General features: G+C 36.7%; 2 protein-coding genes across 3 annotated transcripts; both read right to left on the minus strand.

Annotated features, from left to right (window-relative positions):
- Window positions 1-451: 451 nt before the first annotated feature.
- On the minus strand, window positions 452-17,694 carry LOC794215 (proteinase-activated receptor 1-like). The gene is made up of 4 exons (XM_068215989.2): window positions 16,305-17,694; window positions 16,034-16,174; window positions 14,454-14,567; window positions 452-1,709 (listed from the first exon to the last, which is right to left on the minus strand). The coding sequence occupies exons 1-4, from the start codon at window positions 16,351-16,353 to the stop codon at window positions 610-612; spliced, it is 1,404 nt and encodes a 467-aa protein (XP_068072090.2). The 5' UTR covers window positions 16,354-17,694; the 3' UTR covers window positions 452-609.
- Window positions 16,645-27,616, minus strand: LOC137488781 (proteinase-activated receptor 1-like). 2 transcript variants are annotated; one of them, XM_073935778.1, is made up of 4 exons: window positions 27,457-27,616; window positions 24,190-24,270; window positions 23,680-23,751; window positions 16,645-20,718 (listed from the first exon to the last, which is right to left on the minus strand). In XM_073935778.1, the coding sequence occupies exons 1-4, from the start codon at window positions 27,521-27,523 to the stop codon at window positions 19,622-19,624; spliced, it is 1,317 nt and encodes a 438-aa protein (XP_073791879.1). In that variant the 5' UTR covers window positions 27,524-27,616; the 3' UTR covers window positions 16,645-19,621. The 2 variants fall into 2 exon arrangements, with proteins under 2 accessions (XP_073791879.1, XP_073791880.1); XM_073935779.1 differs by lacking the exon at window positions 24,190-24,270 and having other exon boundaries at window positions 16,873-20,718.

Raw genomic sequence — 27,616 nt, forward strand, 5'->3', positions numbered from 1 at the left:
ATGCAATATGAGTTTTATTGCACTTATTAACTTCTACACTGTAAAAAAATCTTGCTGCTGTAGTAATTTAAGTGTAGTAATTTACAAGTGGCCTCCATGAGTTTCCTTCGCAGAGTGGCAGGGCCTAACCTTATAGAATGCTGAGGAGCTCTGTCACCCAAGAGAAGCTTGGAGTAGAGCCGCTGCTCCTCCACATTGAGAGAAGTCAGCTGAGGTGGCTCGGGCTTCAAATGCCTCCTGGACGCCTACCTAGGCAGGTGTTCCAGGCATGTCCCATCAGAAGGAGGCCATGGGGAAGATCCAGGACATGCTGGAGGGACTATGTCTCTCGACTGGCCTGGCAACACCTCAGGATACCCCACCAGAGGAGCTGGTGGAAGTGTCTGGGGAGAGGAAAGTCTGGGGTTCTCTCCTAAGACTGCTGCGCTTGTGAAAGGCAGACGAAAATGAATGAATGAATAAAAACCTTTATTTCAAAACTGCATGATGTGTTTACTTGTGTTGTCTTTGATTAATATTTAAAATTGTTTAATAATCAGAAATATTACAGTGTGACAAGCATGCAAACTAATTAGAAATCAGTAAGGGGGAACTGAATATACTATATTTTCACATCGCAACTTTAGCCTGAGCGTACTCACAGCTAACGTGAGAGGATTTTGTTTGACTATTTGTGCTTCCACTTTTTGTCTTCCCCCAGCAAAACAGAGAACCAATTTTCTGTCTAAACTGAGACGAGCCATAATAGTACAGCAGAGGATCAAGAAAAACACTTGCGCTGCCCAAACACACAGCCAACATGTAGTATTTCCCCTCCTCAGCGCTGCCTTCAGTAGCTAACCGAACACAGTGATGCAACAAGATGACATTAGTTGGAGCAAAACACACCACAAACTCAATCAGCACAGAAACAGTCATGATCACAGCTCTCCTTTTGTTGGATGAAGATGAAGCTGCTAAATGATCAGACTTTGCATTGAGAGCATATATGATGCTGGAGTAGCTCACTAAAACAACAACCAGCGGCATGAAGAAATACAGGCAGGAGAGGGTGGAGAACAGATATGCATACAGCTGTGTGTTATACAGCACATTATGGCAAGTGACGCCCACATCCTTAATACTGAATGTTTGAGTTATGCAGAGTAGTGGCACAGTACCAGCGAGTGCCAGCAGCCAGACTAATGCGCATATGAACGAGGCTTTCCTCGCATTTCTCCAGGTTAAAGAGGCGACTGGAAACACCACGGCCAGCAGTCTGTCCACACTCATGCACATCATCAGCAGTATGGAGCAGTACATGTAGCAGTAATAAGCTGCAGTGAGCACACGACACGCCGCCTCACCAAACAGCCAATCAGAAGCGTTCAGCTGGTAGTGGATCTTCAGAGGCAGCAGCAGGGCGAAGAGCAGATCCACACACGCCAGGTGAGACATGTAGATCACAGCTGGTTTCTTTTCTCTGATCCTGCAGGTGAACGTCACCAAAGCCAAAGCGTTCAGAGGCAAACTGATGAGGATGATGATGATGTAGAAGGACGGCATGAAGCGGGTGACCAACGACCCTTTCAGGAACTCGACAACCTGATCTGAGATGTTGTATGAAATCCGTGTAATGTTGCATTTCACTCTATCCAGATCAGAGCTGTTACACAACTGCACTTCAATAATTTCTGTAATGAATCTTTCGATTCCTGCAACCATATCCCCTGTAATTAAACACAATAAATCAATTGTAAATATTGTCATAGCATCACCAGACAAATTGAACCACTGAGTTTAGCAATAAGATTTCAATAATAGTTTTTATAATAGTTCACTGTAAGCTGATGATTGATTATAAAGCGTGTTTAGCATGCTGTCCTGGGAGAGATCCCTGAGCTCATAAGATCCTCGAGCCCGGGGCTTCCTCATGTTTGCAAGGTGAGAGGGGAGTTTGAGCTCAGGTAGATCTCAGGAACTCTCCTGCTGTAATAGCTAATGAACAGATAATGATTGCTCTTAAGAGATAATGTGGTGGTTTTCTTAATTTTTCTCTTAATAAATCAAACTCAGTCTGGAGGTTATGAATATCAGAAGAATATACTTTATTGTCGACAACAAAGGAGAACTTTCAGGAGACCCCCAGTAGCATCTCTGTCTGAAAAATTCTGACTCACTCAAATTCTAGCCTGTTTAAATAGTCTTCTACACCAGTTTTTTTCTTTGTTCTCCATATGTTACACAAGATTCCTCCTACTTTAACCCTTGACCCCAAATTCCACCTCTGTCATCAGTTTTTCCCTTATTTCTACATATGTCACACAAATTCCACCTAGGTTAACCCTTGACCCAAACCTGGTAACTATATATCTTATCCATCTATACGTCTCTGTTTACACATGTGTTGCTCTATTCTTATCCATTTTCTGAGACATCTTAGTTGCTTACTCAGGCCCTTTCCCCTTACATAACACTTTACTTGTTTTAATGGTAGGCAAATCTACAAGCAGATTATACACATATAATTTGAATATATAGATTAACTTAACACTTTAAAGAGTATAAAATCCACTTCATATAATCCCTCCTCTTAAGACTTCAAGTCTTAATCTTCTTGCTTTTGGCCCATAGTGCAACTCCATGATCTAGCCCTCAGCCATATTACCTAATGACAAATATATGTCACAGTATTATTACAAATGACCAAATCATGTAATTGCACTTTGGAATAGAATCACGCCAAACCTCTGTGTCCTGTTCTGACGAGGACACAGTAAAAGACTTGATTCTATTTTGTTGATATCATGAAAAGTAGTATTTTAAGCATACAATTAGTTATCTATTTGCTTCTGGGGGTCATGATTATTTAACATTCAGTAAAGAATAAAACTAAAACAAAAAATAAACATGCACAATCTCCCAATCTAGGGTCACAACACAATATTCTAATCTAACACCCACAAAACATAATCCGTAGAGTATGTTGATCTTCAGCCCAGATACTTTGCGTATCGTAGAGAGCCGCCGTTTTGGGGTAGAGGTTACTAGCACTTAGCACCCAAGGCATGGATCCTCTTCATCATCCTCTTCTTTATCTAAACTATAAAAAATTTTAGCACTAGTTCATCTTTTTGACCCTAAATCTGGCACATACTTGCGAGCATTCTTTGTTTCGTTCTAGCCTTAAGAAGTATTGATAGAGTCTTTATGTTGAGATTCTGTAACCTGAAGTTGTGGTGATTATCATCACTTGAACTTGTGTCACCTTCTGTATATTTCTCACTCAGGTGTATAATAAGAATTACTCTTTTAACTGTTCAGATGAACTGCTTCTGCCACACTTTGCACTTCGTTGAGCTTCAAGATTTTCTGCCTCCTCTGTTTCCCATTAGCTTTCTCTTGCTGGAACTTTTTCTTTGGCTGTCTTGTGCTGTGGTCCAGATGGTATCCAGTTGATGGCATCCCCCTTTGGCAACTTTAGCATAAGGTCCATTTCTCCTGATTTCACTCCACTTTCTCCAGAACACCTCAGATATACTCGATCACCGGATTAATCTCCTGCTTCTGGTCCTTTCTGGTTTCCTGTACAGATATTGCTTTGCACATGGCAGTTAGTTTCCTCATAAAAGACCAAACTTCTTTCCAATGCATTATAAATGTTCTCCAAACATTCCACAAGGTTAAATAGGAGATTACATGCAAGGGTCGACCCAATAGTATTTCATGCAATGTTAGTTGCTTGTTTCTGTTAGTTTTCATGCAATCATTAATGCAAAAAGTAACAAATCAATCCAGTTGAGTTTACCATTTTAACATAGTTTGTTAAACTAGGCCTTGAGGGATCATCTTCAGCTCTTTTAATCATTCCTTACAATTATGTGTAATTGCTCAATTTTCTTGATTTCCAATTCTTTATCAATACATTTACTTATCTATTCACTGAATTATATATCTACTTAATTATCTACTTAATTACCTTTATTTACTTTAATTGACTTTATTTACTCTAATTTATTTATAAATGCAGACACATTAAACTTATTTCTGAAGGTATTCCAAGTCTGAGACTTCTCTTGTCTTAAATGTAATAACTGTTTCTTCTTCCCTGCTCTGCTAATGGAATTGTCTTCACTCATCTACCACAACTGTCATGCCCAAAAACTTGTATCTCTTGCCCTAAGCTAATTATATAATTTCCTAACATTCACAATCAATTTATTGAATATCCCCTTAGGCCTATTGCTGATCTTTTACTCACATTCTACTTTGCACAGATGTCACATGTGGACAACAATTCAGTAATCACTGCATTTAAAATGGATAATTTTTTCAAATCATTTTGCTTGCTGCTTAATTTTCCTTATCACTTCACCCTTGATTCAAACCATGTACATCGCCAATGACAATATCTAGAAATGCTGTTGCCTCAACAATCTGTACTTTGTATGTATTACATAAATTTTATTTGTCTTTTTCGTTCACCTTTAATGCTACATATGTTCATAAAGACTAGTACGTTGTTTATTTGTACTATAATCTAATTAAGGTTGTGACTCTATACTATTGTTAGACCTGCTACCCTATTTTCTTTAATGAAAAATCAATTTCTTATTTATCATCTTAATAGTTATTATTGCATCTAGATTAGATACAGAATTTTGTTAACACTAAACCCCTCATCCCTAAAAAGTTTTATTTCTGTCTTTTACTTAGCTTGATCTCGATGTACCTGCAGATAACTAAACCCTACACGTTACAATATCCATCACGAAATATTCTAAATCCTTTTATGCATTCTAATGTATGTATAACAGCCTATTTACTTTAAGTGTAACCAAGTGTCTACCCTCCTCTGATAATTAACTGAACAGAAATCAATTACTTTAACATATTTGGCATCCAAACTTACAAATGTAAATGCAGCGCGTGTTAGGAACCTCTGCTAAGAAATTCTCTATCACTGACTGTTCATAAACCATAAACTTTACAACATCTAGTTTTGCCTGTTTTGACTAATGCCATCATAAAAAATTAAATTCAAATTAAATTAAAATAGAATCCATTTTATTCGTCACCTACACAATCACAACTGAATTGAAATTGACTTTAATTAGGAATGCCATAACATATCTAATTGTTTCTATTATTGCTATCTTCTTAAAAGTTTCAATAATGCCTATTTCAGCATATAGCAGACCTTCATCTGGTTAAATTTTAATTAATCCTCCCTATGCTGACTAATTTTGTTTTCCCTTAATGTCCTGAACTGTTAATCATTATTAAAATTTGACACTTACCTAAATAATTTCTTATTTTGCATTTTATATTAATTAGCATTTTTCACTTTTCAGCATTTTCAGCTCCTAATTCCTTCCTGTTCTCACATCAAACTGGTTATTCATCTTTAGTCCTTAATCCTTTTTGCTTTTAATTATTTCTTCACATATGTAAAACAACCTATTTTCTGTTTTTAAACACTTTTCTCTTTCAAATATTCTTTTACTAAATTTAGAATTGTTACTTTTTGACCTATTCAGTATTGTGAGTTCATTTCACTTTTTTTTTTCCATTCCCTTCAAGTATAAATCACTTTTCTGTCTTAATCTCTGACATAATTTTTCTCTCAAATCTTGGTTTAGTTTACTCAAAATAAGTTTTCCCTAATTTTAACTAAACTAACTTAACTAACTATTTTAACTCCATCAACTTCTAACCCAAATTATTATATATTTTTTTTCAGTTATCAAAAAATGTCTATTATTATCTTTTTTTATCACCACCATGCATTATAATTTATCCTCCTATGTTCAATAATCTCTATGAGTTAACCTATGAAAATGAACCAAAATAATCTAACATTCTTCATAATTTATCATTTCAACCTTACACATTTAAAGTTTCATTGTACATTATCATCTAAGACTTTTCTTACAGTTTACATGATACTTTTCTTTTTATCAAATTGACAGGAGTCTGATTTGATACAAGAATGGGTAGCTACACTTTTGCTCTTATTTTGCCCTCTGAGTGGTCACATTGTTCTCAATTTGGACTATAGGTCGACTGCTTTGAGATGGACTGCCAGACTCCCCCTCCTCACACCCTGAGAAGACAACTGGTTCATAGATTGGTGTAGTCTTTTCTGTGGTGTCCATATCAGGGCACAGTGTTTCCCCCTTCTTTCTTGGTGCTGGCTTCTTTCATTGAGCTGTTGTAAAGTTCTGGTGGAGCGCTTTTTCTCTTTGATCAGTTCATCATTAGCTTGTTTGCCTCTTTTTAGTGTCTCTGAACATAAGTAGCCTTTCCAGTCCTCAGTAATTCCTGGGCATGCAGTGCCTGCTTCACTGCTTTCACAAATGTCCACAGCCAACAGTTTGTCCATTGTGTTTTTCAAACACCTTTTCCATTTGCCAGTGCACTCAGAGATGTCTAGTAGGTAAAAGACCACAGTCCCCCAAAGTCCATCCCTATGTCCTCTTAATTAATATATGGAATTTAGCTCATAAAAGTCTTTCCTTCTTTCCCATTTTTTTCCATCAAATGAAGACTCCTCTCATCTATTTTCTCCTCTTTATGTTTTAACAGTTTATTTTTCTCTAATCATTTTATCATATGTAAATATGTTTTCTATTTCTTTAGTGTCCTTCTAAATAATTTCTTTAGCTTCAGATTATGCTTTACTTTACATTTCTCCTCATCTATGCTAGTGTTCCTTTACTAACCGCTCATTTTTACATTGTAACATTTTCTATACTCAGTTTCTATTTTCTCACTGCTTGCATCAAATGTTTCTTCTGTTTGCCATTTGTCATTATCTTATCTTTTATTTTCTCTGTCACGTATTTTAGTATTGCATTTCTTTTTTTCCATATCTGTTTTTCCCTACTTGATTTAATTCAACAATACTACATGGTGGCCCAATATCTGGTATAACTGTTCAAAATCATTACTGCTATAGCTCAAAGTTAATATTATTAATTAAATTCACATATTTATTTACTAAAAGCCTTTTTCATTTTTGAAGTGCAATGCCTAATTATCAATTTAGCTTCTTACTGCATAAACTTTTACATGTCTTAATCTTTTAAACTCACTCTAACGCATTCTTTAACATTTACCTAGCTTCTATGATTTTCATCTGAATCACTTTACTTCACTACAAATAAATGACATAGCTGACTTTGAGAAAGACATTTTTATTGCCCTTAAATACAAACAAATTCTCTAAAGTCAATTATTTCTTCAAATTGTTGCTGCTTTTTACTTTTTATCTTATCTGTTCAATGTGCCTATATTTTAGGCATATTTTAAACATCTAATTTTATCTATAAAACAGTGAACTTATTTTTTTTTCTATTTTATTCTCAATCAAAGACCTAACTTATATGTTATTCATTCATATTTATTTAGTAAATCTATTTGTTTATTTAATACATTCTTTTACTCCATACTTCCTTTATCTCTATATATATTGATCACTATGGCTTCATTTATTCTTTTTCATTAGTAAAGTTTCAAACTCTTTTCTATATCATATAACTCTATTATTAGTACTTCCTCATTTCATTTATCTTACTATACTACTTTATAATATATCTATTCAGTAATAACTTATATTCTATCCAAATTATGTTAAAGTCTATGTCATTATTTTATCTATAGTTTGATCTCCTCTCATTAACTCTCCTCTTCTCTGTTTCCCTAGTGCTGTAAAAAGGCAATCTATTGTTCACACATGGACACCATAAATCTCTCTCTTACCCCCATCCTGGAGCAGACTGTCTTTCACCTGTTGCTATGTAAAGAATTTAAGTCCACTCTGCCTATTGTTCTTTTTTAACATATTCAAACTTAAAACACAAAGATAATTTCAGAAAAATGTTTATTCTTCTGCTTTTTACTCTGTGTCTTTCAAATGCACATGTTCCATTAGTTTTAATTTAGGAGACTCCTTTCTTTCTATCATAATCTCTTCTCTTAAACTGCATCAATCACTTTTCTTCTTGCTCTTTAAATCACACCACACACATGCAGCCCTCCTTTTATATTATAATATACTATAATCATTATTTTAACCTATTTTTTTTTAAACAAACTTTTTAACACATTCACACTTCTAATCTTATTACTTTTCCTCTTCTCATTCACTCCTTTCCTCCACTCAGTGTAACAGGAGCTGCATCCCCCCATCCTCATTCCATTCAAGGAGGAGGAAGGCAGTCTTCTCTGCCCACCAATGTGGACTATTTTGCCACAATCTGAAGCAGCAAATACACAAACACTTCAATTAAATAAATACTCTACACTACACTCCTCTTGAGTGACCTGTCCGAGCAGCCCTCTAACCTTAGAGCGGTAACCACAGGCTTTCTTGCCTACCCATGCAGCCCTTTGTTTATCTCATTTAACAAAGCGGTATCGTAGGTCTTAGCGCGCATCTCTCTACTTTAATCTGCTTTAATCTCTTAACTGTTACCACACATTAAGGACTCTCTCTTAAAACTTATAAATGCTCTATGCATTTCTTACATCATTATTAATTTCCCAAATCTGAGTAACAGTTACTAGTTAATGTTTATCCTATCCATCAAGGCCCACTTAGGAAAACACAGATCATTTGCATGCAAATTCTTTTTCTTCTGTTATTCAAAACCCCTTTTTTTCTTTAATATCTTTTTTACATTTACTTTTAATTCTTTAAAGCTGGAGAAACAGTTCAAGTGTATTTACCTGTACAAGCAGGTCCTGGCAGAAAAAACACAAACTAATAAGCATAAAATCGCTTACCGTTTTTTATTGTGGCCACATATTTGTGTTTTCTCTCCAGTCCAGCATGCACAGTAACATCAGTCCTGCTCCTTTCCAGCCCACCCAGAGGGACGCCAAATGTGGTGGTTTTCTTAGTTTTTCTCTTAATAAATCAAACTCAGTCTGGAGGTTATGAATATCAGAAGAATATACTTTATTGTCGACAACAAAGGAGAACTTTCAGGAGACCCCCAGTAGCATCTCTGTCTGAAAAATTCTGACTCACTCAAATTCTAGCCTGTTTAAATAGTCTTCTACACCAGTTTTTTTCTTTGTTCTCCATATGTTACACAAGATTCCTCCTACTTTAACCCTTGACCCCAAATTCCACCTCTGTCATCAGTTTTTCCCTTATTTCTACATATGTCACACAAATTCCACCTAGGTTAACCCTTGACCCAAACCTGGTAACTATATATCTTATCCATCTATACGTCTCTGTTTACACATGTGTTGCTCTATTCTTATCCATTTTCTGAGACATCTTAGTTGCTTACTCAGGCCCTTTCCCCTTACATAACACTTTACTTGTTTTAATGGTAGGCAAATCTACAAGCAGATTATACACATATAATTTGAATATATAGATTAACTTAACACTTTAAAGAGTATAAAATCCACTTCAATAACTCTTAAGAGATAGCTTACTAGGAGCATGTCTATGGTGCTAATTTATATTAGTCAATTAACTTAAAGGGTCACGTAACACCAAAACACATTTTTTGAGCTGTTGACAGTCGTATATGTGTCCCACACTGCTAAAAACACTATAAGGACACCTATATTTCACTAAAAAGTGTAAATTGGTTGTTTTTGCGTTATTTCAAGCAAATTCGTACTTCCGGTTTGAAATGAATTTTTGAAGCTGCGTCACGGTCATGACATAATAGCATTGTATTCCAGCGTGCAGACTGGGCGTCTGTGCTAGAGTGAGTCTTATTACGTCTTACAGTGTGATGCATTAATGCATGAGTAAGGCTTGGCTCAAACCAATCAGCGCGCTCTATTGTGCAACTTTATTAATATTCATTACTGTCACAGTGTTTAGACGGCAGAGACGCCACATTGTATAGGCAAAACAAGCGTGAAGTGTTGCTTTTATAGTTTGCTGCAGTTAAGTTTTGTTTTCATTTTCTCTCTGTGAGAGCTCAGAGTCACGTGTGGATTACAGTGTACGCGACGCTCGACAACAATAACTTACGTGTCTAAGGAGGAACATTGTTTACCTGAGAGCTGTTCTCATCTGCAAACGCTGAGATCCGAATTCGCTTGTAGTCTCCTCTAAATAAAGACGCGGCTCTAGTTGCTGGTGATTGTCCTCTCTACAGATTTGGTAAGTGAGCGACCAGCACTCTTTGTTTATTCAGTTTGTTTGTATCTAACAAACTATTTCACCGAGTGTAAACATGTTAGCACCACAACCAAACTTTAACCTCGTGTAGGGTTTTCACCGCATTTAGTGACCGGAATAACACACGCGGCTTTCTGACGCTACCTGTCGTGTGCATCTAAGTTTCTGGGAAATGCGGAGGTTTTTTTTCTCTCATTCGCCGTGCGGTATCAAACATTGCATGAAAAATACACGCTTAGAGCAGCTCCTCAAATCAAATATCTCGTTTGTCGCAAGGGGCATGAATGAATTCCCTGAATGAAAGAGCCAAACTGCAGTTAAAGTCCACCATTTAATAATTTGGCAAATAATTCGACTACAGATGTCCGTGTAGGTTAAACACCATCACTTTTTCCTGTGTGTGTGTGTGTGTGTGTGTGTGTGTGTGTGTGTGTATTTTGACTCTGAAACTCGCGCGTGCCCAAATAGACACTCCCACACCATCCCACTTTAGTTCCTCCGACACTCCCCCTAAACAGAGCTGGACACGCCCACTTTTCTGACTTTTTCCAAAGTATAGGTGTGAAAACACCCTGCTGAAACGAGTGGGTTTCATGGCCCTTTAAGTTGCATGTTTTTGAACGGTGGAAGGAAACCCGGGAACCCTGGGGAAACCCACATGAGCACGGAGAGAACGTGTAAACTCCGCACAGAAACGTCGGCTGGCTTGGTAAGGACTAGAACCAGTGACGTTCTTGCTGTGAGGCAACAGTGCTAACCACTGGGCCACCGAGACACCCACCTAGGAAAGGAGGAGGAGTAGTGGTGGAAGGGGGGATTATTCAAAACAAAGATGGCTGTTATCTGGAACTTAGGGTATTTATACTGGCTTAGGACTTATCTGATTGGTGAATCATAAATTGGATAATGCAGGACTGGCTGCAAGCAACCATAAGCACATGATCCTCTTGAAATTAGTTTATAAATAAACTTCACTTATTTTCACCATAGATATGTTCATTAGATACGCTATTGCTGTCTATTGGAAGGAATGCGTCAATGGAGCCGCCATTTAAGCACAGGGTAGCACTCAAATGAATGCGAGACCAAGGTGCAGTGTAGGACTGGCCATCCAGAGCCATATTTATACACATATATAAATATATCTATGATTGGGAGTTTCCTGTTGGTCAGTAGGTAAACATTTAACATTTCAATTATGAAAATGATCATTTTACATTACTTTTCTACATCGGTGGATGAGGAGAGTGATGTACATTCTTAAAGCTATTATGCTAACGCTAGCATTCTGGCAGATCACCTACTGCACCTTTCATTTCTTCTGAACAAAAGCTGAACTTCAACTCTGAAAACTGGACTGAAGCAGTTTCAATTTACTAAAACTTTAAGCTGCTTTAAGACAATCTACATTGTAAAAGCGCTGTAGAAATAAAGATAAATTGTGTCATCTAAAAATGAAAATATACAGTTGAAACCAGAAGTTTACATACACTCTAAAAAAAGGAAGATAACCATTAAAAAAAAATGTCTGATGATAAATAATTCTAAAAGTTTGCTATTTTTGGTCCATTAGGATTACCTAAATGATTTACATTTGCTAAATGCCAGAATAATGAGAAAATTTCTTGTTTTGAGAATTTTTAAAAAATTCTAGACAGTCAAAAGTTAGTATTTCCTTGGTATTTGTAGCTTTGCTTTTAAACTGTATAACTTTGGTCAAATGTTTTGAGTTCACGAATTTTGGCCCATTCCTCCTGACAGAATTGGTGTAACTGAGTCAAATTTGTAGGCTATCTTGCTCGCACAAGCTTTTTCAACTCTGCCCACAAATTTTCTATAGGATTGAAATCAGGGCTTTGTGATGGCCACTCCAAAACATTCACTCTGTTGTCCTTAAAGCACATTTTAACTAATCTGACAGTTTGCTTAGGGTCATGGTCTGTTTGGAAGACCCATTTGTGGCCAAGTTTTAATATCCTGGCTGATGTCTTGAGATGCTGCTTCAGTATTTCTACATAATGTTCTTTCTTCTTGATGCCATCTATGCTGTTGAAGAGGACCAGTCCCTCCTGCAGCAAAACAGCCCCACAACACAGCTTTCCCCTTTGTCCTCCTAATGTAACACTGTTCATTATGGCCAAACAGTTCAATCTCAGTTCCACCAGACCACAGGACATGTCTCCAAACATTATTCTTTTTTCCCAGTGTAATTTAGCAAATTGTAATCTGGCTATTTTGTTGACTCTGGCTTGTTGATTTTCCTATGTTGTCCCACAAGGAAGCAGTGTGTTTGAGATTTTCCTTAAATACTATTCTACAGTTTTGCCTCCAATTAACTCAAATGTTGTCAATTAGCCAATCAGAAACTTCCAAAACCTCTACACCATCATATGAGCTTTTTCAGAGGCATAATAATCTTATTTTATGTACACTTGACTTTAAAGAAAAGTTATAACTATTTCTCAAATTATCTCTCTCATTATTCTGCTTTTAAGCATAACAGAAACAAATTTGATAATAACTTACCTGAAAGAGAAAAGGTTTAGTCACATTAACATCTGACTTTTTAAATGGTTATGTGCCTTTTTATACAGTGTATGCAAACTTCTGATTTCAACTGTAAATCAGTCTGTAAACATGATACATTTCTATTACATTGGCTTTCATTTTATGTTTTAAAGCCAACATTTTTATTTCAGATTAAGAGAAAATGTCATCACTAGTTTGTAGAACACAATTCAAGAGTTCACACTTAGATAAGTTTGACACTAATAGCAGGTTTGGCATGTTTGGAGCTTGGAGATAATTGAGCCCAAGGTCAATAAGTATATAACGCGGTCTGAGATCAGGTAGGGCTTGAGGACTCCCCTGGTAAAGGAGAAAAAGGAGGAGATGGAGTGGAAGGGGGGATTTTCCAAAACAAAGATAAGGTAATAGCGTGATATCAGTCTATTTATTATAGGCTTGAATTAATCACATTGGATTATTGCTGATTACGGATGAGAGGCCAGCTGTGATCAATTATAGCCTATCATGTGCTTCTCTTGAAATTAGTTTGTAAAATGATGTAAATGGTAAATAAATTCATATTCAATCCAGGTAAACAGGATTTCAAAGTGGACTATATTTATTTTTTCCACAGCTGAACATCCTGCATTTGTTCGCTTCAGTTTGGAATAACAATGGATTATATGAAGAGCAAGTGCTTTTCAACCAATGATAAACTTCCAGTGAAAGCTAAATGTGACTATTTTCAATTTCATAAGGTTCCTTTTAGGGTGCTTTCACACTTAGTTCATTTGCCTGGACCGTACCCAAATTCGATCGTCACCTTTTGCCACCTCCTCGGTTGGTTTGTGTTCACACCGTCTTTTTTCCTTCTGAACATGGTACGCTTGTGTCATCGAGCTGCTGTTTTGTTTAAGGCCGTTACTATGTGAAGGTCACGAATGCTAGTGCCGAAATGGAAAGACATCCGTACATCGCGGACATACAGAAAGAGACTCGCCTCCATCTGCTGCAAAATTGTTATAAACATTCAGAACATCAGTGTCTGCAGAAGCTGTTTTTGGAGGAGACAAGCAGACGTCACTGTGTATTACTGTGTTTGCCGTGGCTCAGTCCTGCCCATCACCAAGGTACGAAACGTGACACACACACACACACATGAACGTTATGCAAAAGATAGTTTGTTGTAAAGTTGGCGGTTTACTTCCGAGTTTGCATGAACCATACCCTAGACCACCTCTTTCACCTGAGTTCAGAAGACACGTTCACACTAGCTAAACGTACCATACTATGACGTCAAACGAAGCCAGGTGCCGACCAAAAGTGCCAGTGTGAAAGCACCCTTACAGTATCCATGTTTCAATGTAATTACAATACATTCAGTTCAATAAACTTAAGCATTCATTTAGTTGTTGGAAAGTAAAACAAGATGAACATCCATGTAAACGCCAGCAACGTCATTAGCCGCAGGCTAGCATAGAAACTCTATTCAAAATACTGTGGTAAAATAAAACTTCATATTTGAAGGACATGCTGGGGGAAAAAAGAGTTTAATAGAGTGCTTCTTGTCCAGTCTAAGACACACTTTATATAGCATATCAACCAGGTGGCAAAGATTGCTGATATTCAAAGAAATCAGGTTGTAAAAGTGGTGATTTTGTATTGGAAAGACCAGAAAAGTGTGGGCTGACTGACTGAAAATTGAAAGTCTGTGTGGATACACCCTATTGGATTATTATTATAGTGTAGTAAAGATCCCAAATCATGTGAAAACTGCTTCTTTATGTAAAGATTTTTTTTTTACCTGGAGGTCTTGGCATTGTAATGTCGTAGGGAAAACGTCTGGAATTGTTTCTGGAATAATCTTCAAAGTCTCCAGAATAGTCACCATTCAACTTGTCCATTGTCTTATAGTTCTCTGACATAACACAGAAAAAGTAACCAAGTGTTAAGTTTCATTTTGTCAGTTTAGTGTCTAATTTGTTAGCCACCCAGGTTCATTCTTAAAGTGTACCTCTATATACATTTCTCAAGAGCGCCAAATACATCCCAGGAGCTACGTGTTTTTTTTTTTTTTTTTTTTTTGCAGTTTTTATTTTTGGAATCTACCAGAGGCTGCTGTGTATACTTTTTGAGATCTCAAAATTCTCTTGTGAATGCCATTTGTGCCTGCTCTTCTAGCGTAAATCCACCAAAGGCCGCTGTCGTCTGACTGAATGACTGAGTGTATTTAAAAGCCCCAATTGAACCGCCCACCCACTTCCATAAACCCAACCGACAGAGTTTTCAAAAGCCCTGATTGACCTGCCCACGCACTTCCTTAAACCCAACCGACAGTGTTTTCAATAGCAATCCAGAAAAAGGAAAGCCCTTGCCTGGTTGTTACCACTTTGTCAGATCTTACAACATTCTCTTTCTGTTATTTACTTGTTTGTTTTATTTTGTAACTTTTGTTTAATCTGCTTTCTGGAACCGTTCTAGCCCAGACTCGAATCCCGTTATCGCAGTTAACTCTGCTTCACGAGTCTGCCGATGTACGCGTTAAGCAACTGGGCAAACTGATAAAGTGGAAAAGCCGTCCACACAGAAGTAGGCGGTCAGCGGGTGTTAGCGTGAAAAGGATCAGCGTCATACTATCTCATAGAGTTAGTTTCAAAGACACAATGCAGCCATACGTAGCTCTGGCTACACAACTCTCAATCTGCAGGAATGTAGACGGCTACATTTTCAGAATGAGCTGATGTTGTTCGTAAGTTCAGTCATATAAAAATGTACAAATATAAAAAAGAGGCGTGGCACCAAACCCCACCCTTAAACTTAACAGTCACTTTTAGATGTGCAAATCGTACTAAAATGTATGAATGAGATCCTACAAATGCATATGACTAAGCCACTAAATCCACAAGTTAGTTTTAGCTTAAGATAGCGACCAAACAACCAAAAGATTGTTTTAAACACGCAGGTAACACTTTATTTTGATGGTCCACATGAGTTTTAGTAGACTGCCTGCTTAATATCTGCTGATACTGCTCCTTCAACAGACATTTAACTGACTGTAAGAAACTTTGCAATTACATGTCAACTTACATTAACTCCAACTTAACAGTCTACTTATAATCTAATTAGAATAAGTTGCAATGTAACTTAAATTCAACACACAGACCATCAAAATAAAGTGTGACCAACCTGCATATAAATGTAAGTAGTTTATCTAGATAAACTGAGAATCTCTAAGTGGCCTTTTAATTTTTTTCATAGCTGTACATCATGCATATGTTCACTTCTATAATTTTTAATATTTGAATATTAGTTGTAGTGATGATCCCACATCATGTGAAAATCTCAGATGAAACTAATTGCTTCTGGATGTAAATAAACTGTTACCTGGATATGTTGCTCTGGACTTGTTCATTAGGAAAAAACTGGATTCACTTGAATAATCATCATCATAGTCTTCAAAATCATCATCATCATGCAACTCATCCATCATCTCATAGTTCTCTGGCATAACACCGATAAAGCCATCTGCAATCAAACATTACATTATATAACATTATCAGATGAATAAGATGTCATATAATAACAACACAAAGTCACTTAATGTGAATTCAAGCAGATCAGAAAACCACAAAATATTACTCACTGATGTACTTACCATATATATACACCACTAAGATGGAAAATAAGAGCATTTTGACCCCCATGATTGCTGATCCGATGAGAGATACTAATTCTTGATGTTAGAAGGATCTCTGGATGAGCAGATAATCTGTGTGGTGATGCTGCAGGATCTGATACAGGCACTTATCTAATCACTGAAAGGAGGCGCTTGAGAAAATGTTTCACAATTAAGAATTAGATGACAGAAAACATGCTGTTTACTTTGGGTGTGTTTCCTCTTTCTCGAGTGATCTTACAGTCTTTCTTATCAACAGTGCATCAGAATTAAAACCTGCTTTTGCAACATTAACGCACACTGAATATATTTGTAAAATGAGCATATGGGAAGTTACTTTTTTATGTGAGGTTTTGCACAATATTTCAAAGCCCCTTCATGGTTTCTGTATCACACTTATCACACAATTTTGTTTTAAAAATGGCATGCAATGACATTATTTTTGTCTAAATGTGTTTTGAGAGTAAATATCTAGTGTGAACAAAGTATTCCAACAGATAAATGTATCACTGCTTCTGTCCATCAGACTGAGAAATGGCTCTAAATTCATCAACAATAATAGGCTTTACATAGCAAGCATTTTAATTAATTCAGTACTTACAGCTTAACATTTGATGACATACATATATTTACAAAACATTTCCACTTTCTTTTTCTTCTAATACTATTCACTGCTGATTCATATCTTGACCTTTCTTAGACCTTGTTTCTTAGGTAATCATCAGTTATTGATCATCAGTTTTATTAATGCTTAGTCAGTATTCATTTACATATAAAGTCCTCATAATGCATCATAGAAGCCTCAAAGGCCCAGAGAGAGTGTAAACAATAATAATAAAATGAAAAAGGTGAAAGAAACCCTTGCAAGATGTTTAAAGGGTCACGAAACACCAAAACACATTTTTTGAGCTGTTGACAGTCGTATATGTGTCCCACACTGCTAAAAACACTATTAAGACACCTATATTTCACTAAAAAGTGTAAATTGGTTGTTTTTGCGTTATTTCAAGCAAATTCGTACTTCCGGTTTGAAACGAATTTTTGAAGCTGCGTCACGGCCATGACATAATAGCGTTGTATTCCAGCGTGCAGACTGGGCGTCTGTGACAGAGTGAGTCTTATTACGTCTCAGAGTGTGCTGCATTAATGCATGAGTAAGGCTTGGTTCAAACCAATCAGCGCGCTCTATTGTGCAACTTCATTAATATTCATTCCTGTCACAGTGTTTAGACGGCAGAGACGCCACGTTGTATTGGCAAAACAAGCGTGAAGTTTTGCTTTTATAGTTTGCTGCAGTTAAGTTTCATTTTCATTTTCTCTCTGTGAGAGCTCAGTCTCACGTGTGGATTACAGTGTACGCGACGCTCGACAACAATAACTTACGTGTCTAAGGAGGAACATTGTTTACCTGAGAGCTGTTCTCGTTCTCATCTGCAAACGCTGAGATCCAGATTCGCTTGTAGTCTCCTCTTAATAAAGACGCGGCTCTAGTTGCTGGTGATTGTCCTGTCTCTACAGATTTGGTAAGTGAGCGACCAGTGCTCTTTGTTTATTCAGTTTGTTCGTATCGAACTAAGTTAACCATTGCACCGAGTGTAAACATGTTAGCACCACAACCAAACTTTAACCTCGTGTAGGGTTTTCACCGCATTTAGTGACCGGAATAACACACGCGGCTTTCTGACGCTACCTGCCGTGTCTAAGTTTCTGGGAAATGCGGAGGTTTTTTTCTCTCATTCGCCGTGCGGTATCAAACATTGCATGAAAAATACACGCTTAGAGCAGTTCCTCGAATCAAATATCTCGTTTGTCGCGAGGGGCATGAATGAATTCCCTGAATGAAAGAGCCAAACTGCAGTTAAAATCCACCATTTAATAATTTGGCAAATAATTCAACTACAGAAGTCCATGTAGGTTAAACACCATCACTTTCTACTGTGTGTGTGTGTGTGTGTGTGTGTGTGTGTGTGTGTGTGTGTGTGTGTGTGTGTGTGTGTGTGTGTGTATTTTGACTCTGAAGCTCGCGCATGCCCAAATAGACACTCCCACACCATCCCACTTTTCTTCCTCCGACACTCCCCCCTAAACAAAGCTGGACACGCCCACTTTTCTGACTTTTTCCAAAGTAGAGGTGTGAAAACACCCTGCTGAAACGAGGGGGTTTCATGGCCCTTTAAGATATGTATTAAACATAGAAGTAAAGTTTAAATATTGCACAAGACATCTATGACTTGACAATCTGCATATGTTTCTTCTGCTTTTAGTCAGATAAACTGTACAAGCGTTAGAATTGTAACAGCAACGTATACATTCACTCATTCATTCTTTTTCCTTCGGCTTTGTCCTTTATTTATCAGGGGTTGCCACAATGAATGAATCGCCAACTATTCTGGCATTTGTTTTACACGGATGCCCTTCCAACCGCAACCTGATACTGGGAGACACCCAAACACTCTTACATTCACAAACACACACACTCATACACTAGGGTCAATTTTAAGAGTTCACACTTAACTGAACTTAACAGCCCTGAGCTCATCAGATCCTCAGGCCTTTGGTTTCCTCCTGTTAGCAGGGCGAGAAGAGAGTTTCAGCTCAGTTAGATCTTGATTAACTCCCCCAACTTATTTCTGGCTAATAACAGGCTTACTAAGAGTTCGACTATGATGCCAATTTAGAATGTTTAATTTACTTAGGTCGCATGTTTTTGGACTGTGGGAGGAAACCGTGGAACCCAGGAGAAACCCACACAAGCCCAAGGAGAACATGCAAACTTCACACAGAATCATCGACTGGTTCAATAGGGACTTTAACCTGTGACAATCTTGCTGTGAGGCAACATGTTAGCTAATATGGGACCAGTCGTGTAAAATCATAAGCACGTGATCCGTGATCGAAACTTTATTTAGTTCATCTCATTCACTACAGCGCATGTCTTTGAACTGTGGGGGAAACTGGAGCACCAGGAGGAAACCCACACCAACACCGGGAGAACAAACTCCACACAGAAATGCCAACTCGAAACAAGCAACCTTCTTGCTGTGAGGCAACAGTGCTAACCACTGAGCCACCGTGCCACCCAAATGACACTGATATTACCAAATAAACGCTAGCTATTAGGTAAATAATATCCAATCACACACACATTTCTGTTAAGTGTGTGAATACATCAGTCAATCAGAAGCATACAGTATTTATCAGTGCTGAAAAGTGTGTGTGTGCTCTAGTAAATACTCATAAACAACAAAGTGCAGAAACAAAGTGAAGGATTAATTTCGCAGCTCATAGCTGACGACTCATTTCAGAAGCACTGTTTCATATGCTGGTGTTGTTTCTTCTGCTTTTGTCCTTCTCAGCACAGACTGGATTATCTGTCTGTAATGAGATGAACCATAATAGTACAGAAGAGGGTCCAGAAAAACACTTGAGCTCCCCAAACACACAGCCAACAGGTAAGCAGCATATGATGAATCTCCTTCACTGTCTTTTCCAGTAGCTAAACGAATACAGTGATACAACAAGATGCCGTTGGTTGGACCAAAACACACAACAAACTCAGTCAGCACAGAAATAAACCTAATCACAGCTCTTCTTAATTTGAACAAAGATGCCATCTGGGCAGGCTTTACACTGAGCACATATATGATGATGGAGTAGCTCAATAAAGTGATGACCAGCGGCACAAAGAAATACAGGCAGGAGAGGATGAAGAACAGGTACTTGTAACGATGTCCAGATGGGTCTTGCAGCAGGGCATCATGGCAGGTCATGCCAACATTTTTAATGGGAAATGTTTGTCTCATTGAGAGCAGTGGCACAGTACCAGCGAGCGCCAGCAGCCAGACCAGCACACACACGCATGAGGCTTTCCTTGTGCTCCTCCAGGTTAACGAAGCAATAGGAAGCGCAACACCCAGCAGTCTGTCCACACTCATGCACATCATCAGCAGTATGGAGCAGTACATGTAGCAGTAATAAGCTGCAGTGAGCACACGACACGCCGCCTCACCAAACAGCCAATCAGCATTCAGCTGGTAGTGGATCTTCAGAGGCAGCAGCAGGGCGAAGAGCAGATCCACACACGCCAGGTGAGACATGTAGATCACAGCTGGTTTCTTTTCTCTGATCCTGCAGGTGAACGTCACCAAAGCCAAAGCGTTCAGGGGCAAACTGATGAGGATGATGATGATGTAGAAGGACGGCATGAAGCGGGTGGAAGTTAAGCCCTTGAGGAAGTCAACAGCATCACGTGAGATGGAAAATGAATTATTGTGCTGATGTTGATGAGTTGAAGAATTGCTCAGCGTAGAGTTGGGAAATTGTTGGATAATGGGTGCCTCCATCCATTCATCTTCTGCCACAATTATTATAAAAAAACTGTTTGGGAATTGATCTGTGGATGAACGCACAAAAGTAAAGCCCTATTAAAAGAGTTTACACAACCAGCTTGTTTCTAACATTTCATTACGGAGATTCACCGATGTCCTCCTCAGTCCTCAATGGGTCTGTCTGGGAATCAGTGTTAAGACATTTTCTCAATTATGTGCATCAGTCAGTAGCCAAAACTGGAATTGGTCAACAAAAAAACTTAAGATCACAGTCTCAAAATTAGTACACCTTAAGTATTATTACCTTCGGGAAAAAACATAATAAACTGAAATATATAATATTTAAATATCTAGTCACTTTTTGAAATATATAATTATTGCTTGTTTTAAGTTTTATAGTTAGTAAATTTGTATTTTGCAATAATGAATTTGAATGTATCATGTTTCTATTCATAAAGCTGTTAGGTGACTAAACTTTAGAGGGGTAATCCTGACTGTTTGCAAACACACAGCTGATTTGTCTTGCTTTGCAGTGTTTTGATCCTAGCCTTGTTTATCTGTTTATCCCTGTCTGCTGCCTGCCTTCTGACCACCTGCCTGTGTATCCGACTACAACTCTGCCTGCAGACATCTGTTTGCCCCTGTGTTGACTATTGCTTACCTGACCTTTCTAACAAGCCTGCATTTGGATCCGCACCCCTGTTGTCAGTGTAACATCATCGTTACAGGTAATCTACCGGAGTGGTAATCTAACTATTCTTCTGACTATGTATTTACTGTGCATACTTACAGTAAAAGTGTAGTAGGTGATTGTCTTCAGAAACATATGTTGTTGTGCTGGTTTAAAGTCTCTTCACATTACAATAGTAATGATTAAAGTAAATGATCTAAATGTATTTACATGTATTTTTATATTCTGGGTAAGGCATAACACTAAAAATGTTCATCCAGTTTAAATTTGTCTGGCTGATAATTCCCATATTGATAAGTAGCCCAAACTGTCTGTCAACAAATGTAGATTTGAACAACTGCGCATCTGTTCACACAGACCTGCTGATGCATGTTCATGCGGGGCGCGATCACGGGGACTTGAGTGTCAGTACTCTAAACAAATGCTGAATCAAATCTTTTTAAACTCCTGAATCAATATTGAAGTTACTTTGGCATGCTGGAGGAAGGACGATACCATAGCTGAAGGATTTCTCTTAGACAGGTCATGTTCTGTTTTAAGACTCTTTTAGTCATGCAAAGCTTATGTAGATTGTGTTGTTTTATGAATGGGTTATATGCACAGAAGTTTTGTTCAGCCACTGAAATCTTCTGATGAAAGATTGATGTGACTATTTTCAGTTTCATAAGAGACCTTTTACATCATCGATAATGTCAACACAATCTCATGGCCATTCGTAACTTTTTCATTCAGTGGCTAATTCGTATGAATTCGTACGATCTAACTCGTACCATTTAGTACGATTTGCTCATCCTCCAATGACGGTTGGGTTTAGGGGTGGGGTTAGGTGCCACGCCTCCTTTTTAAAATCTTACAACTTCGTAAAACTGAACTCGTACAAATTCGTACGAATTAGCCACTAAACTGGCAAAACGTAAAATACTTACGTTTTCTCGTGAGATCAGGCTATAATGTAGATTTTGATTTAGTTTAACAAAACAGAAGTAAATAATGCTATTCCACCTAGCCTGCTTTACTGAGCTGAAATTACTTTTATATTCACATTGGTTCATTTTTTAATGACTTTTAACAATGACAACCTGTGAATACTGTGAACTCTGAATATTCAATCTGAAATAGCATGTAAGTATGGCTTAGTAATAAGTGTAATTCAATCCGGCCAGCCAATAACTAAGCATACAGTAGTCTCTTTAGGACTAAACCTGTGAGACTGATGAGTGAGACTAATGAAAGAGTGATGACAAGTATTGCTTGCTAACTATACATCTAAAAATGTGCTAGATATAATACAGTTTTTCGTTTAGAACTGTAGTATTATAAAATACTGTAAAGTTTTCCAACTGACATGATCTGGTGGGTGTCCGTCATCTTTGATTTGCGTGTTCACGATTTCAGGAGGCGTGGCTTTGGAAGACAGAAAGGATTGCATTTGAAAGATAATATGCTAACCGGTTAGCATTTAGGCAGATCACTTACTGCACCTTTAAGTATAGACATAACTTAAGACATATTTATAGACCTAAAACACACAAGTACTTTTACATAAGACAAGGCATGGGCCGTTGTAAGATTCTGACAGTCTGATAATCTTGGACAAAAATATCATGGTTTCACGGTACTGTGATTACTGCTCTAAAAATCATCTTTTTAAACAATAAATAAAATTTTTCAAACAAAAACTTTTTCATCTTTGCACACAACATATTTATTTTTTGAAACATTTTAAATATTTAGGAGCAGTAAACATGTCAGGCTAAATAGATCAAACAAATATCATTGACTTTTTCAATTTTAAACGACATCCTTGGATATCTTTTCTGCTGGAGATACTGTTGTTCTAAAAAAAAAATTAAATAAAAAATCTTTCTCATACCTTAAAAACGGTATTACAGAAAATTTTGATGGTTTTAAAACCTTGACTTTTCTAAACCGCAGTATACCTTGAAAACGGTTATTGTCCCTCTCCTACATAAGACATAACAATATTGTGCATGATATTGTGCAAAATAGGTATAGGTTGAAGAAAACATGATTTGTGGTGCATTCAGGTAAACATTGTTTTTCTTATTGAGCTTGTAAGATGGAGTTTAAGTCAAACGAGAAGAGTGTTTCTACAGGTGGTTTGTCAAACCCACTCATCTATGTGAAGCATGCTTCAGAAATGCACAAAGTTTTTTTTTTCATGAGATATGGAGTGATTGTTAGAAAGTGTCTGGTGCAAATGTGCAAAAGCATTTCCCAGATGTCTCAACCCCAATTATTACACGTGTTTATAATAATCTACATCTCGGCATTGTATATTTCCCAACATTGCATCTGTTTGAGGTGCACTTACCTTGGCATTCTTCGGGTAATACACATTTTGTCCATTTGAGGTCTGGAGAATGACGAAACATATTTTCCATATCTGGAAGAAAACCATCAGAAGGAATTATATGTGTGGTTCTGTACTAATTTTGCATTAATTTAGACCTTCTTAAGGTGTTTGCACTCTCAATTCTTAAGGTGTTTGCACTCTCAATTTCTTAATCGAACTAGTCACTTTTTAGGTGTAATGGCTTAAAGAAAAATGACATTAGCTGTTTGTTCATACTATAACAATTATTGAGGGTTTCTTTTTTTGGGGGGGAGGGGATTTGGAATAATATCTGGAAAATTTGTTTCTCTACATAAAACACCAGTAGTGATGTTATACAAGGATGCTTTTATATCTTTACAATCTTATTTTGTGCACATATAAAGATGATTGAGATGATTATTCATATTAGGATTGTTGTGTTACAATTTTATTGCAAGAAACTACATTTATGTTGCCTATAAAGGCATCAGTTTGAGGTACACTTACATTGGCATTTTGGCGGTATGGAACATTTGGTCACTTCATTGTGTAGAGAATCACGAAATGATTGCTTTAGAGGACCCTCATCTAGAAGATAAATGAGACTTAAATCAGTTGCTGGAACAAAACAGCTAGTAAACACATGTAATGGTTTTCTTGTGAGATATAAAGTAACTTTACATCTTGGAATTGTGACTTTTTAACTCACAATTTGAATTTATTTACTGAAAGGGATAGCCCCTTGAGATGAATCATCTCATTTTTGAAGGGTTACAAAAAGTTCATAAATCAAACAGAGTACAGCACATCATAACGTACATACAACTAACACAACAAACAAGCAGCACACTCCACCTAAAACACTTCCCACAATCTGAAGCCTAAAGAAATCTAAAACATTTAATTAAAAGTACAAACAATTTGATATAAAAATAAATAATAAACATTTAATTTGGAGCCAATATTAATATCATTCGGAAGTTGTTTCTGAAAAAGAAAATAAATTAGCCCTGAGTGATTTAATTGATCTGAAAAAGGAAGGAAGATTGTTCCAGTCGGATGGAGCTTTGTATCGAAAAGACCCATGCGGCCATATTCTGTAGCAATTCTGGAAACAAAAAAATAATTCTGTTGCACATGACGAAGTGAATATGATGAGGTAAACGGAACAAAAAAACTGCTTTAAATAAGAGGGTAAACTAAAATAAACACATTTAAAAAGAAACAAATAGCAATGAAACTGTCTGCGGTTGAAGCAAACCAAGAGTTTGAAATAATATGCAATGATTGGTTCTATGGGGACATCTTAAAACAAATTGACACAGAGGATTGAAGACCGTATTTAAAGGTTTTTAATTATTATCAATCATCAATTCTGACTTTATAATTGCGAATTTGTTTTTTTTAAATTGTGAGTTATAATGCCAGAATACTGACTACCCATGTAGCAAAATATTTCTGGCCCAGCTCTGGCCCAAACAATCGACTTTTGCTTGGCCCACATGCTGCAGTGAATTACAGTACATGACTGGACCAAGTCTGGCTTTCAGACAAGGGCCAAACAATGACCACATCTGCACCAAATCTCAGCTAAGTAAATAACCCATAACTGGGCCTGAACTGGACCAGATATAGCCCATGATTGGCCATTGTCTGGAGGCCACACTTGGTGTGTCATGACTGCAATGAAATCAATAAACCCATGAAGTCTGTTGCATTTTTTTTCTCTCAAAGCAACCTGATTGGAATTTTTTTTTTAATTTTAAAGCAGAACAATTAAATGTGCATAAAAATGAGACAATCAGAATAAAAACAAAATCTTATTAAAATACTGCATTTGACATTTAGTTAATAATATTATAAATTGTAAAATAATAATTTGGTAATGTAGGTTAAATTCAATTATTTTGCAACATACGGAAAACAATAGATAATCATAATTCAAACAATAAAATCGTCATTGTTTCCTGGATTAAATGAAGGCATTAGAAGATGCAAACGGGAAGATGGAAATGACTTTGCGTATTAAAATATTTCTTGACTCAAAAAATAATTGAAATGTATTTAAAATGTTGGTCCAGATAGACCAAACTTACATGGCCTACATATCAGTTTTTAATATCTGGGCCAAAGACTACATTTGACATCTGGCCCATGTCTTGTGTATCCAGAGGTGCCACCTCTGCCAAACCCAGACCATGATGTATGCCAGTGCCGGATGAATGCCTGCTCAGACATGCCTGGCATCTTCAGACAGAATACAGCAGGAAATGGTTGACAGACACACAGTGAAGAGTCACACTCCTTATACTGGCCCTCTGCCAGTGATTGTTCGTTAAAGGATGGCCTGGGTGGGTGTGGATTTTTTAGCCTGAAATTGTCTTCCAATCTGTCATTGAAAACTGCTTAATACAGTTCAGTTTAGAAAAATACTTTTCCTTTGAATCAGTAATTAAAATGCAAGCCCAAACTCTGCCATTAATACGGAATAATTACTTTCCACAAGAAATGAACCCCATGACAGAACAGGGATGTAGAGTTATGCTCCTCTATGCAGTTGTTTATTTATCATAAACATAAAGAAATTAATTGAATAAATACATAAACATGTATGTCATTTTTGTCAACTAAATTTTACATTCATGTCCATATTTAAACATATACAAACACAAACAATATATACATACAGTTGAAGTCAAAATTATTGGCCTCCCTGTTTATTTTTTCCCCGATTTCTGTTTAACAGAGAGAAGATTTTTTCGAAACATTTCTAAACATTAAAGGTTTCATAATTAATTTCTTCAGTCATTGTATATTAATGGGTTGTTCTGTAGACTATCAAAAATAAATATAGCTTCAAGGGGCTAATAATTCTGTCCTTAAAATGGGTTTTAAAAAAAATTAAAACATACAGACATACAGTGAAAATGTCTTTGCTCTGTTAAAAATCATTTGGGAAATATTGAAAAAAAATCAAAGGGGGGCATACATGAATACACACGCATTTGTAATTCCAATGTTTGAAAAAATATGTAAACTGATATATATTTTTGCAATATTTCAAAATATTTAGCATATATTGCATATTTTATATGTGTGAAATCCAAATATAAACTTTTATGACATACAGTCAAGCCTCAAAATTATTCATAGCTCTGGCAAATTCTGACTTTAAGTTCTTTATAAATAAATAGTCACACTTTATTTTGATGGTTCGTTTGTTGAATTTAAGTTACACTGCATATACATGTCAACTAATTCTCATTAGATTATAAGTAGACTGTTAGGTTGGGGTTAGGGTTAGTGTAAGTTGACGTACTTGAAAAGTTTCTTATAATCAGTTAAATGTCTTTTGAAGGAGCAGTATCAACAGATATTAAGCAGACAGTCAACTAATACTCAAACGGACGATCAAAATAAAGTGTTACCTAAATATTTTTTCCACAATAATGCCTCGTGTAAAGTTTCTTATGATCTTTTGGGTGAAGCCTGTGTCATTTCCAGTCAAATAAATAAATAAATAAATAAAAAATTTATAAAAGTAACTAAGTCAGAATTTGCCTGGGGTATGAATAATTTCAGTCTTGACTGCAAATGTAATTTGAATATAATATATATGCGTCAATTCCAGGCTGAGAAACGCTTTCTCTTAAATTATTATTTGTTTTTTAACAGTTAACAGACATTCAACAAGAAAGATAAAAAATACATCAGCAGGACTTCAAATTGGTTAAAATATTTAATATGCATAATAAAATGATGAGCAGTACTTACCTTTAGAGCTGGCAGTATATGCGTGTACAATTAAAACTGAAAATAAGAGTGTTTTATGATAATCCATGAGTTGTCTACTAACTCTGAACGTTTTACTCCAAAATCAACATGCAGAAACAAGCAGTCAGTGGAGTCACTGGAATGGCAACACCTGAACTGT

Source organism: Danio rerio, chromosome 21 (genome assembly GCF_049306965.1).
Source record: "Danio rerio strain Tuebingen ecotype United States chromosome 21, GRCz12tu, whole genome shotgun sequence".
Lineage (NCBI taxonomy): Eukaryota > Metazoa > Chordata > Actinopteri > Cypriniformes > Danionidae > Danio > Danio rerio.

Excerpts from the sequence above, each read along its gene's own strand:
- LOC137488781 (XM_073935778.1), bottom strand. The coding sequence starts at position 27,523 with ATGGATTATCATAAAACACTCTTATTTTCAGTTTTAATTGTACACGCA. Across the intron at positions 24,271-27,456 it reads ATATACTGCCAGCTCTAAAG|ATGAGGGTCCTCTAAAGCAA; the intron begins GTAAGTACTGCT and ends TTTATCTTCTAG. Across the intron at positions 23,752-24,189 it reads CATACCGCCAAAATGCCAAT|ATATGGAAAATATGTTTCGT; the intron begins GTAAGTGTACCT and ends GTTTTCTTCCAG.
- LOC794215 (XM_068215989.2), bottom strand. The coding sequence starts at position 16,353 with ATGGGGGTCAAAATGCTCTTATTTTCCATCTTAGTGGTGTATATATAT. Across the intron at positions 16,175-16,304 it reads CTTAGTGGTGTATATATATG|ATGGCTTTATCGGTGTTATG; the intron begins GTAAGTACATCA and ends GTTTGATTGCAG. Across the intron at positions 14,568-16,033 it reads GTCCAGAGCAACATATCCAG|AGAACTATAAGACAATGGAC; the intron begins GTAACAGTTTAT and ends GTGTTATGTCAG.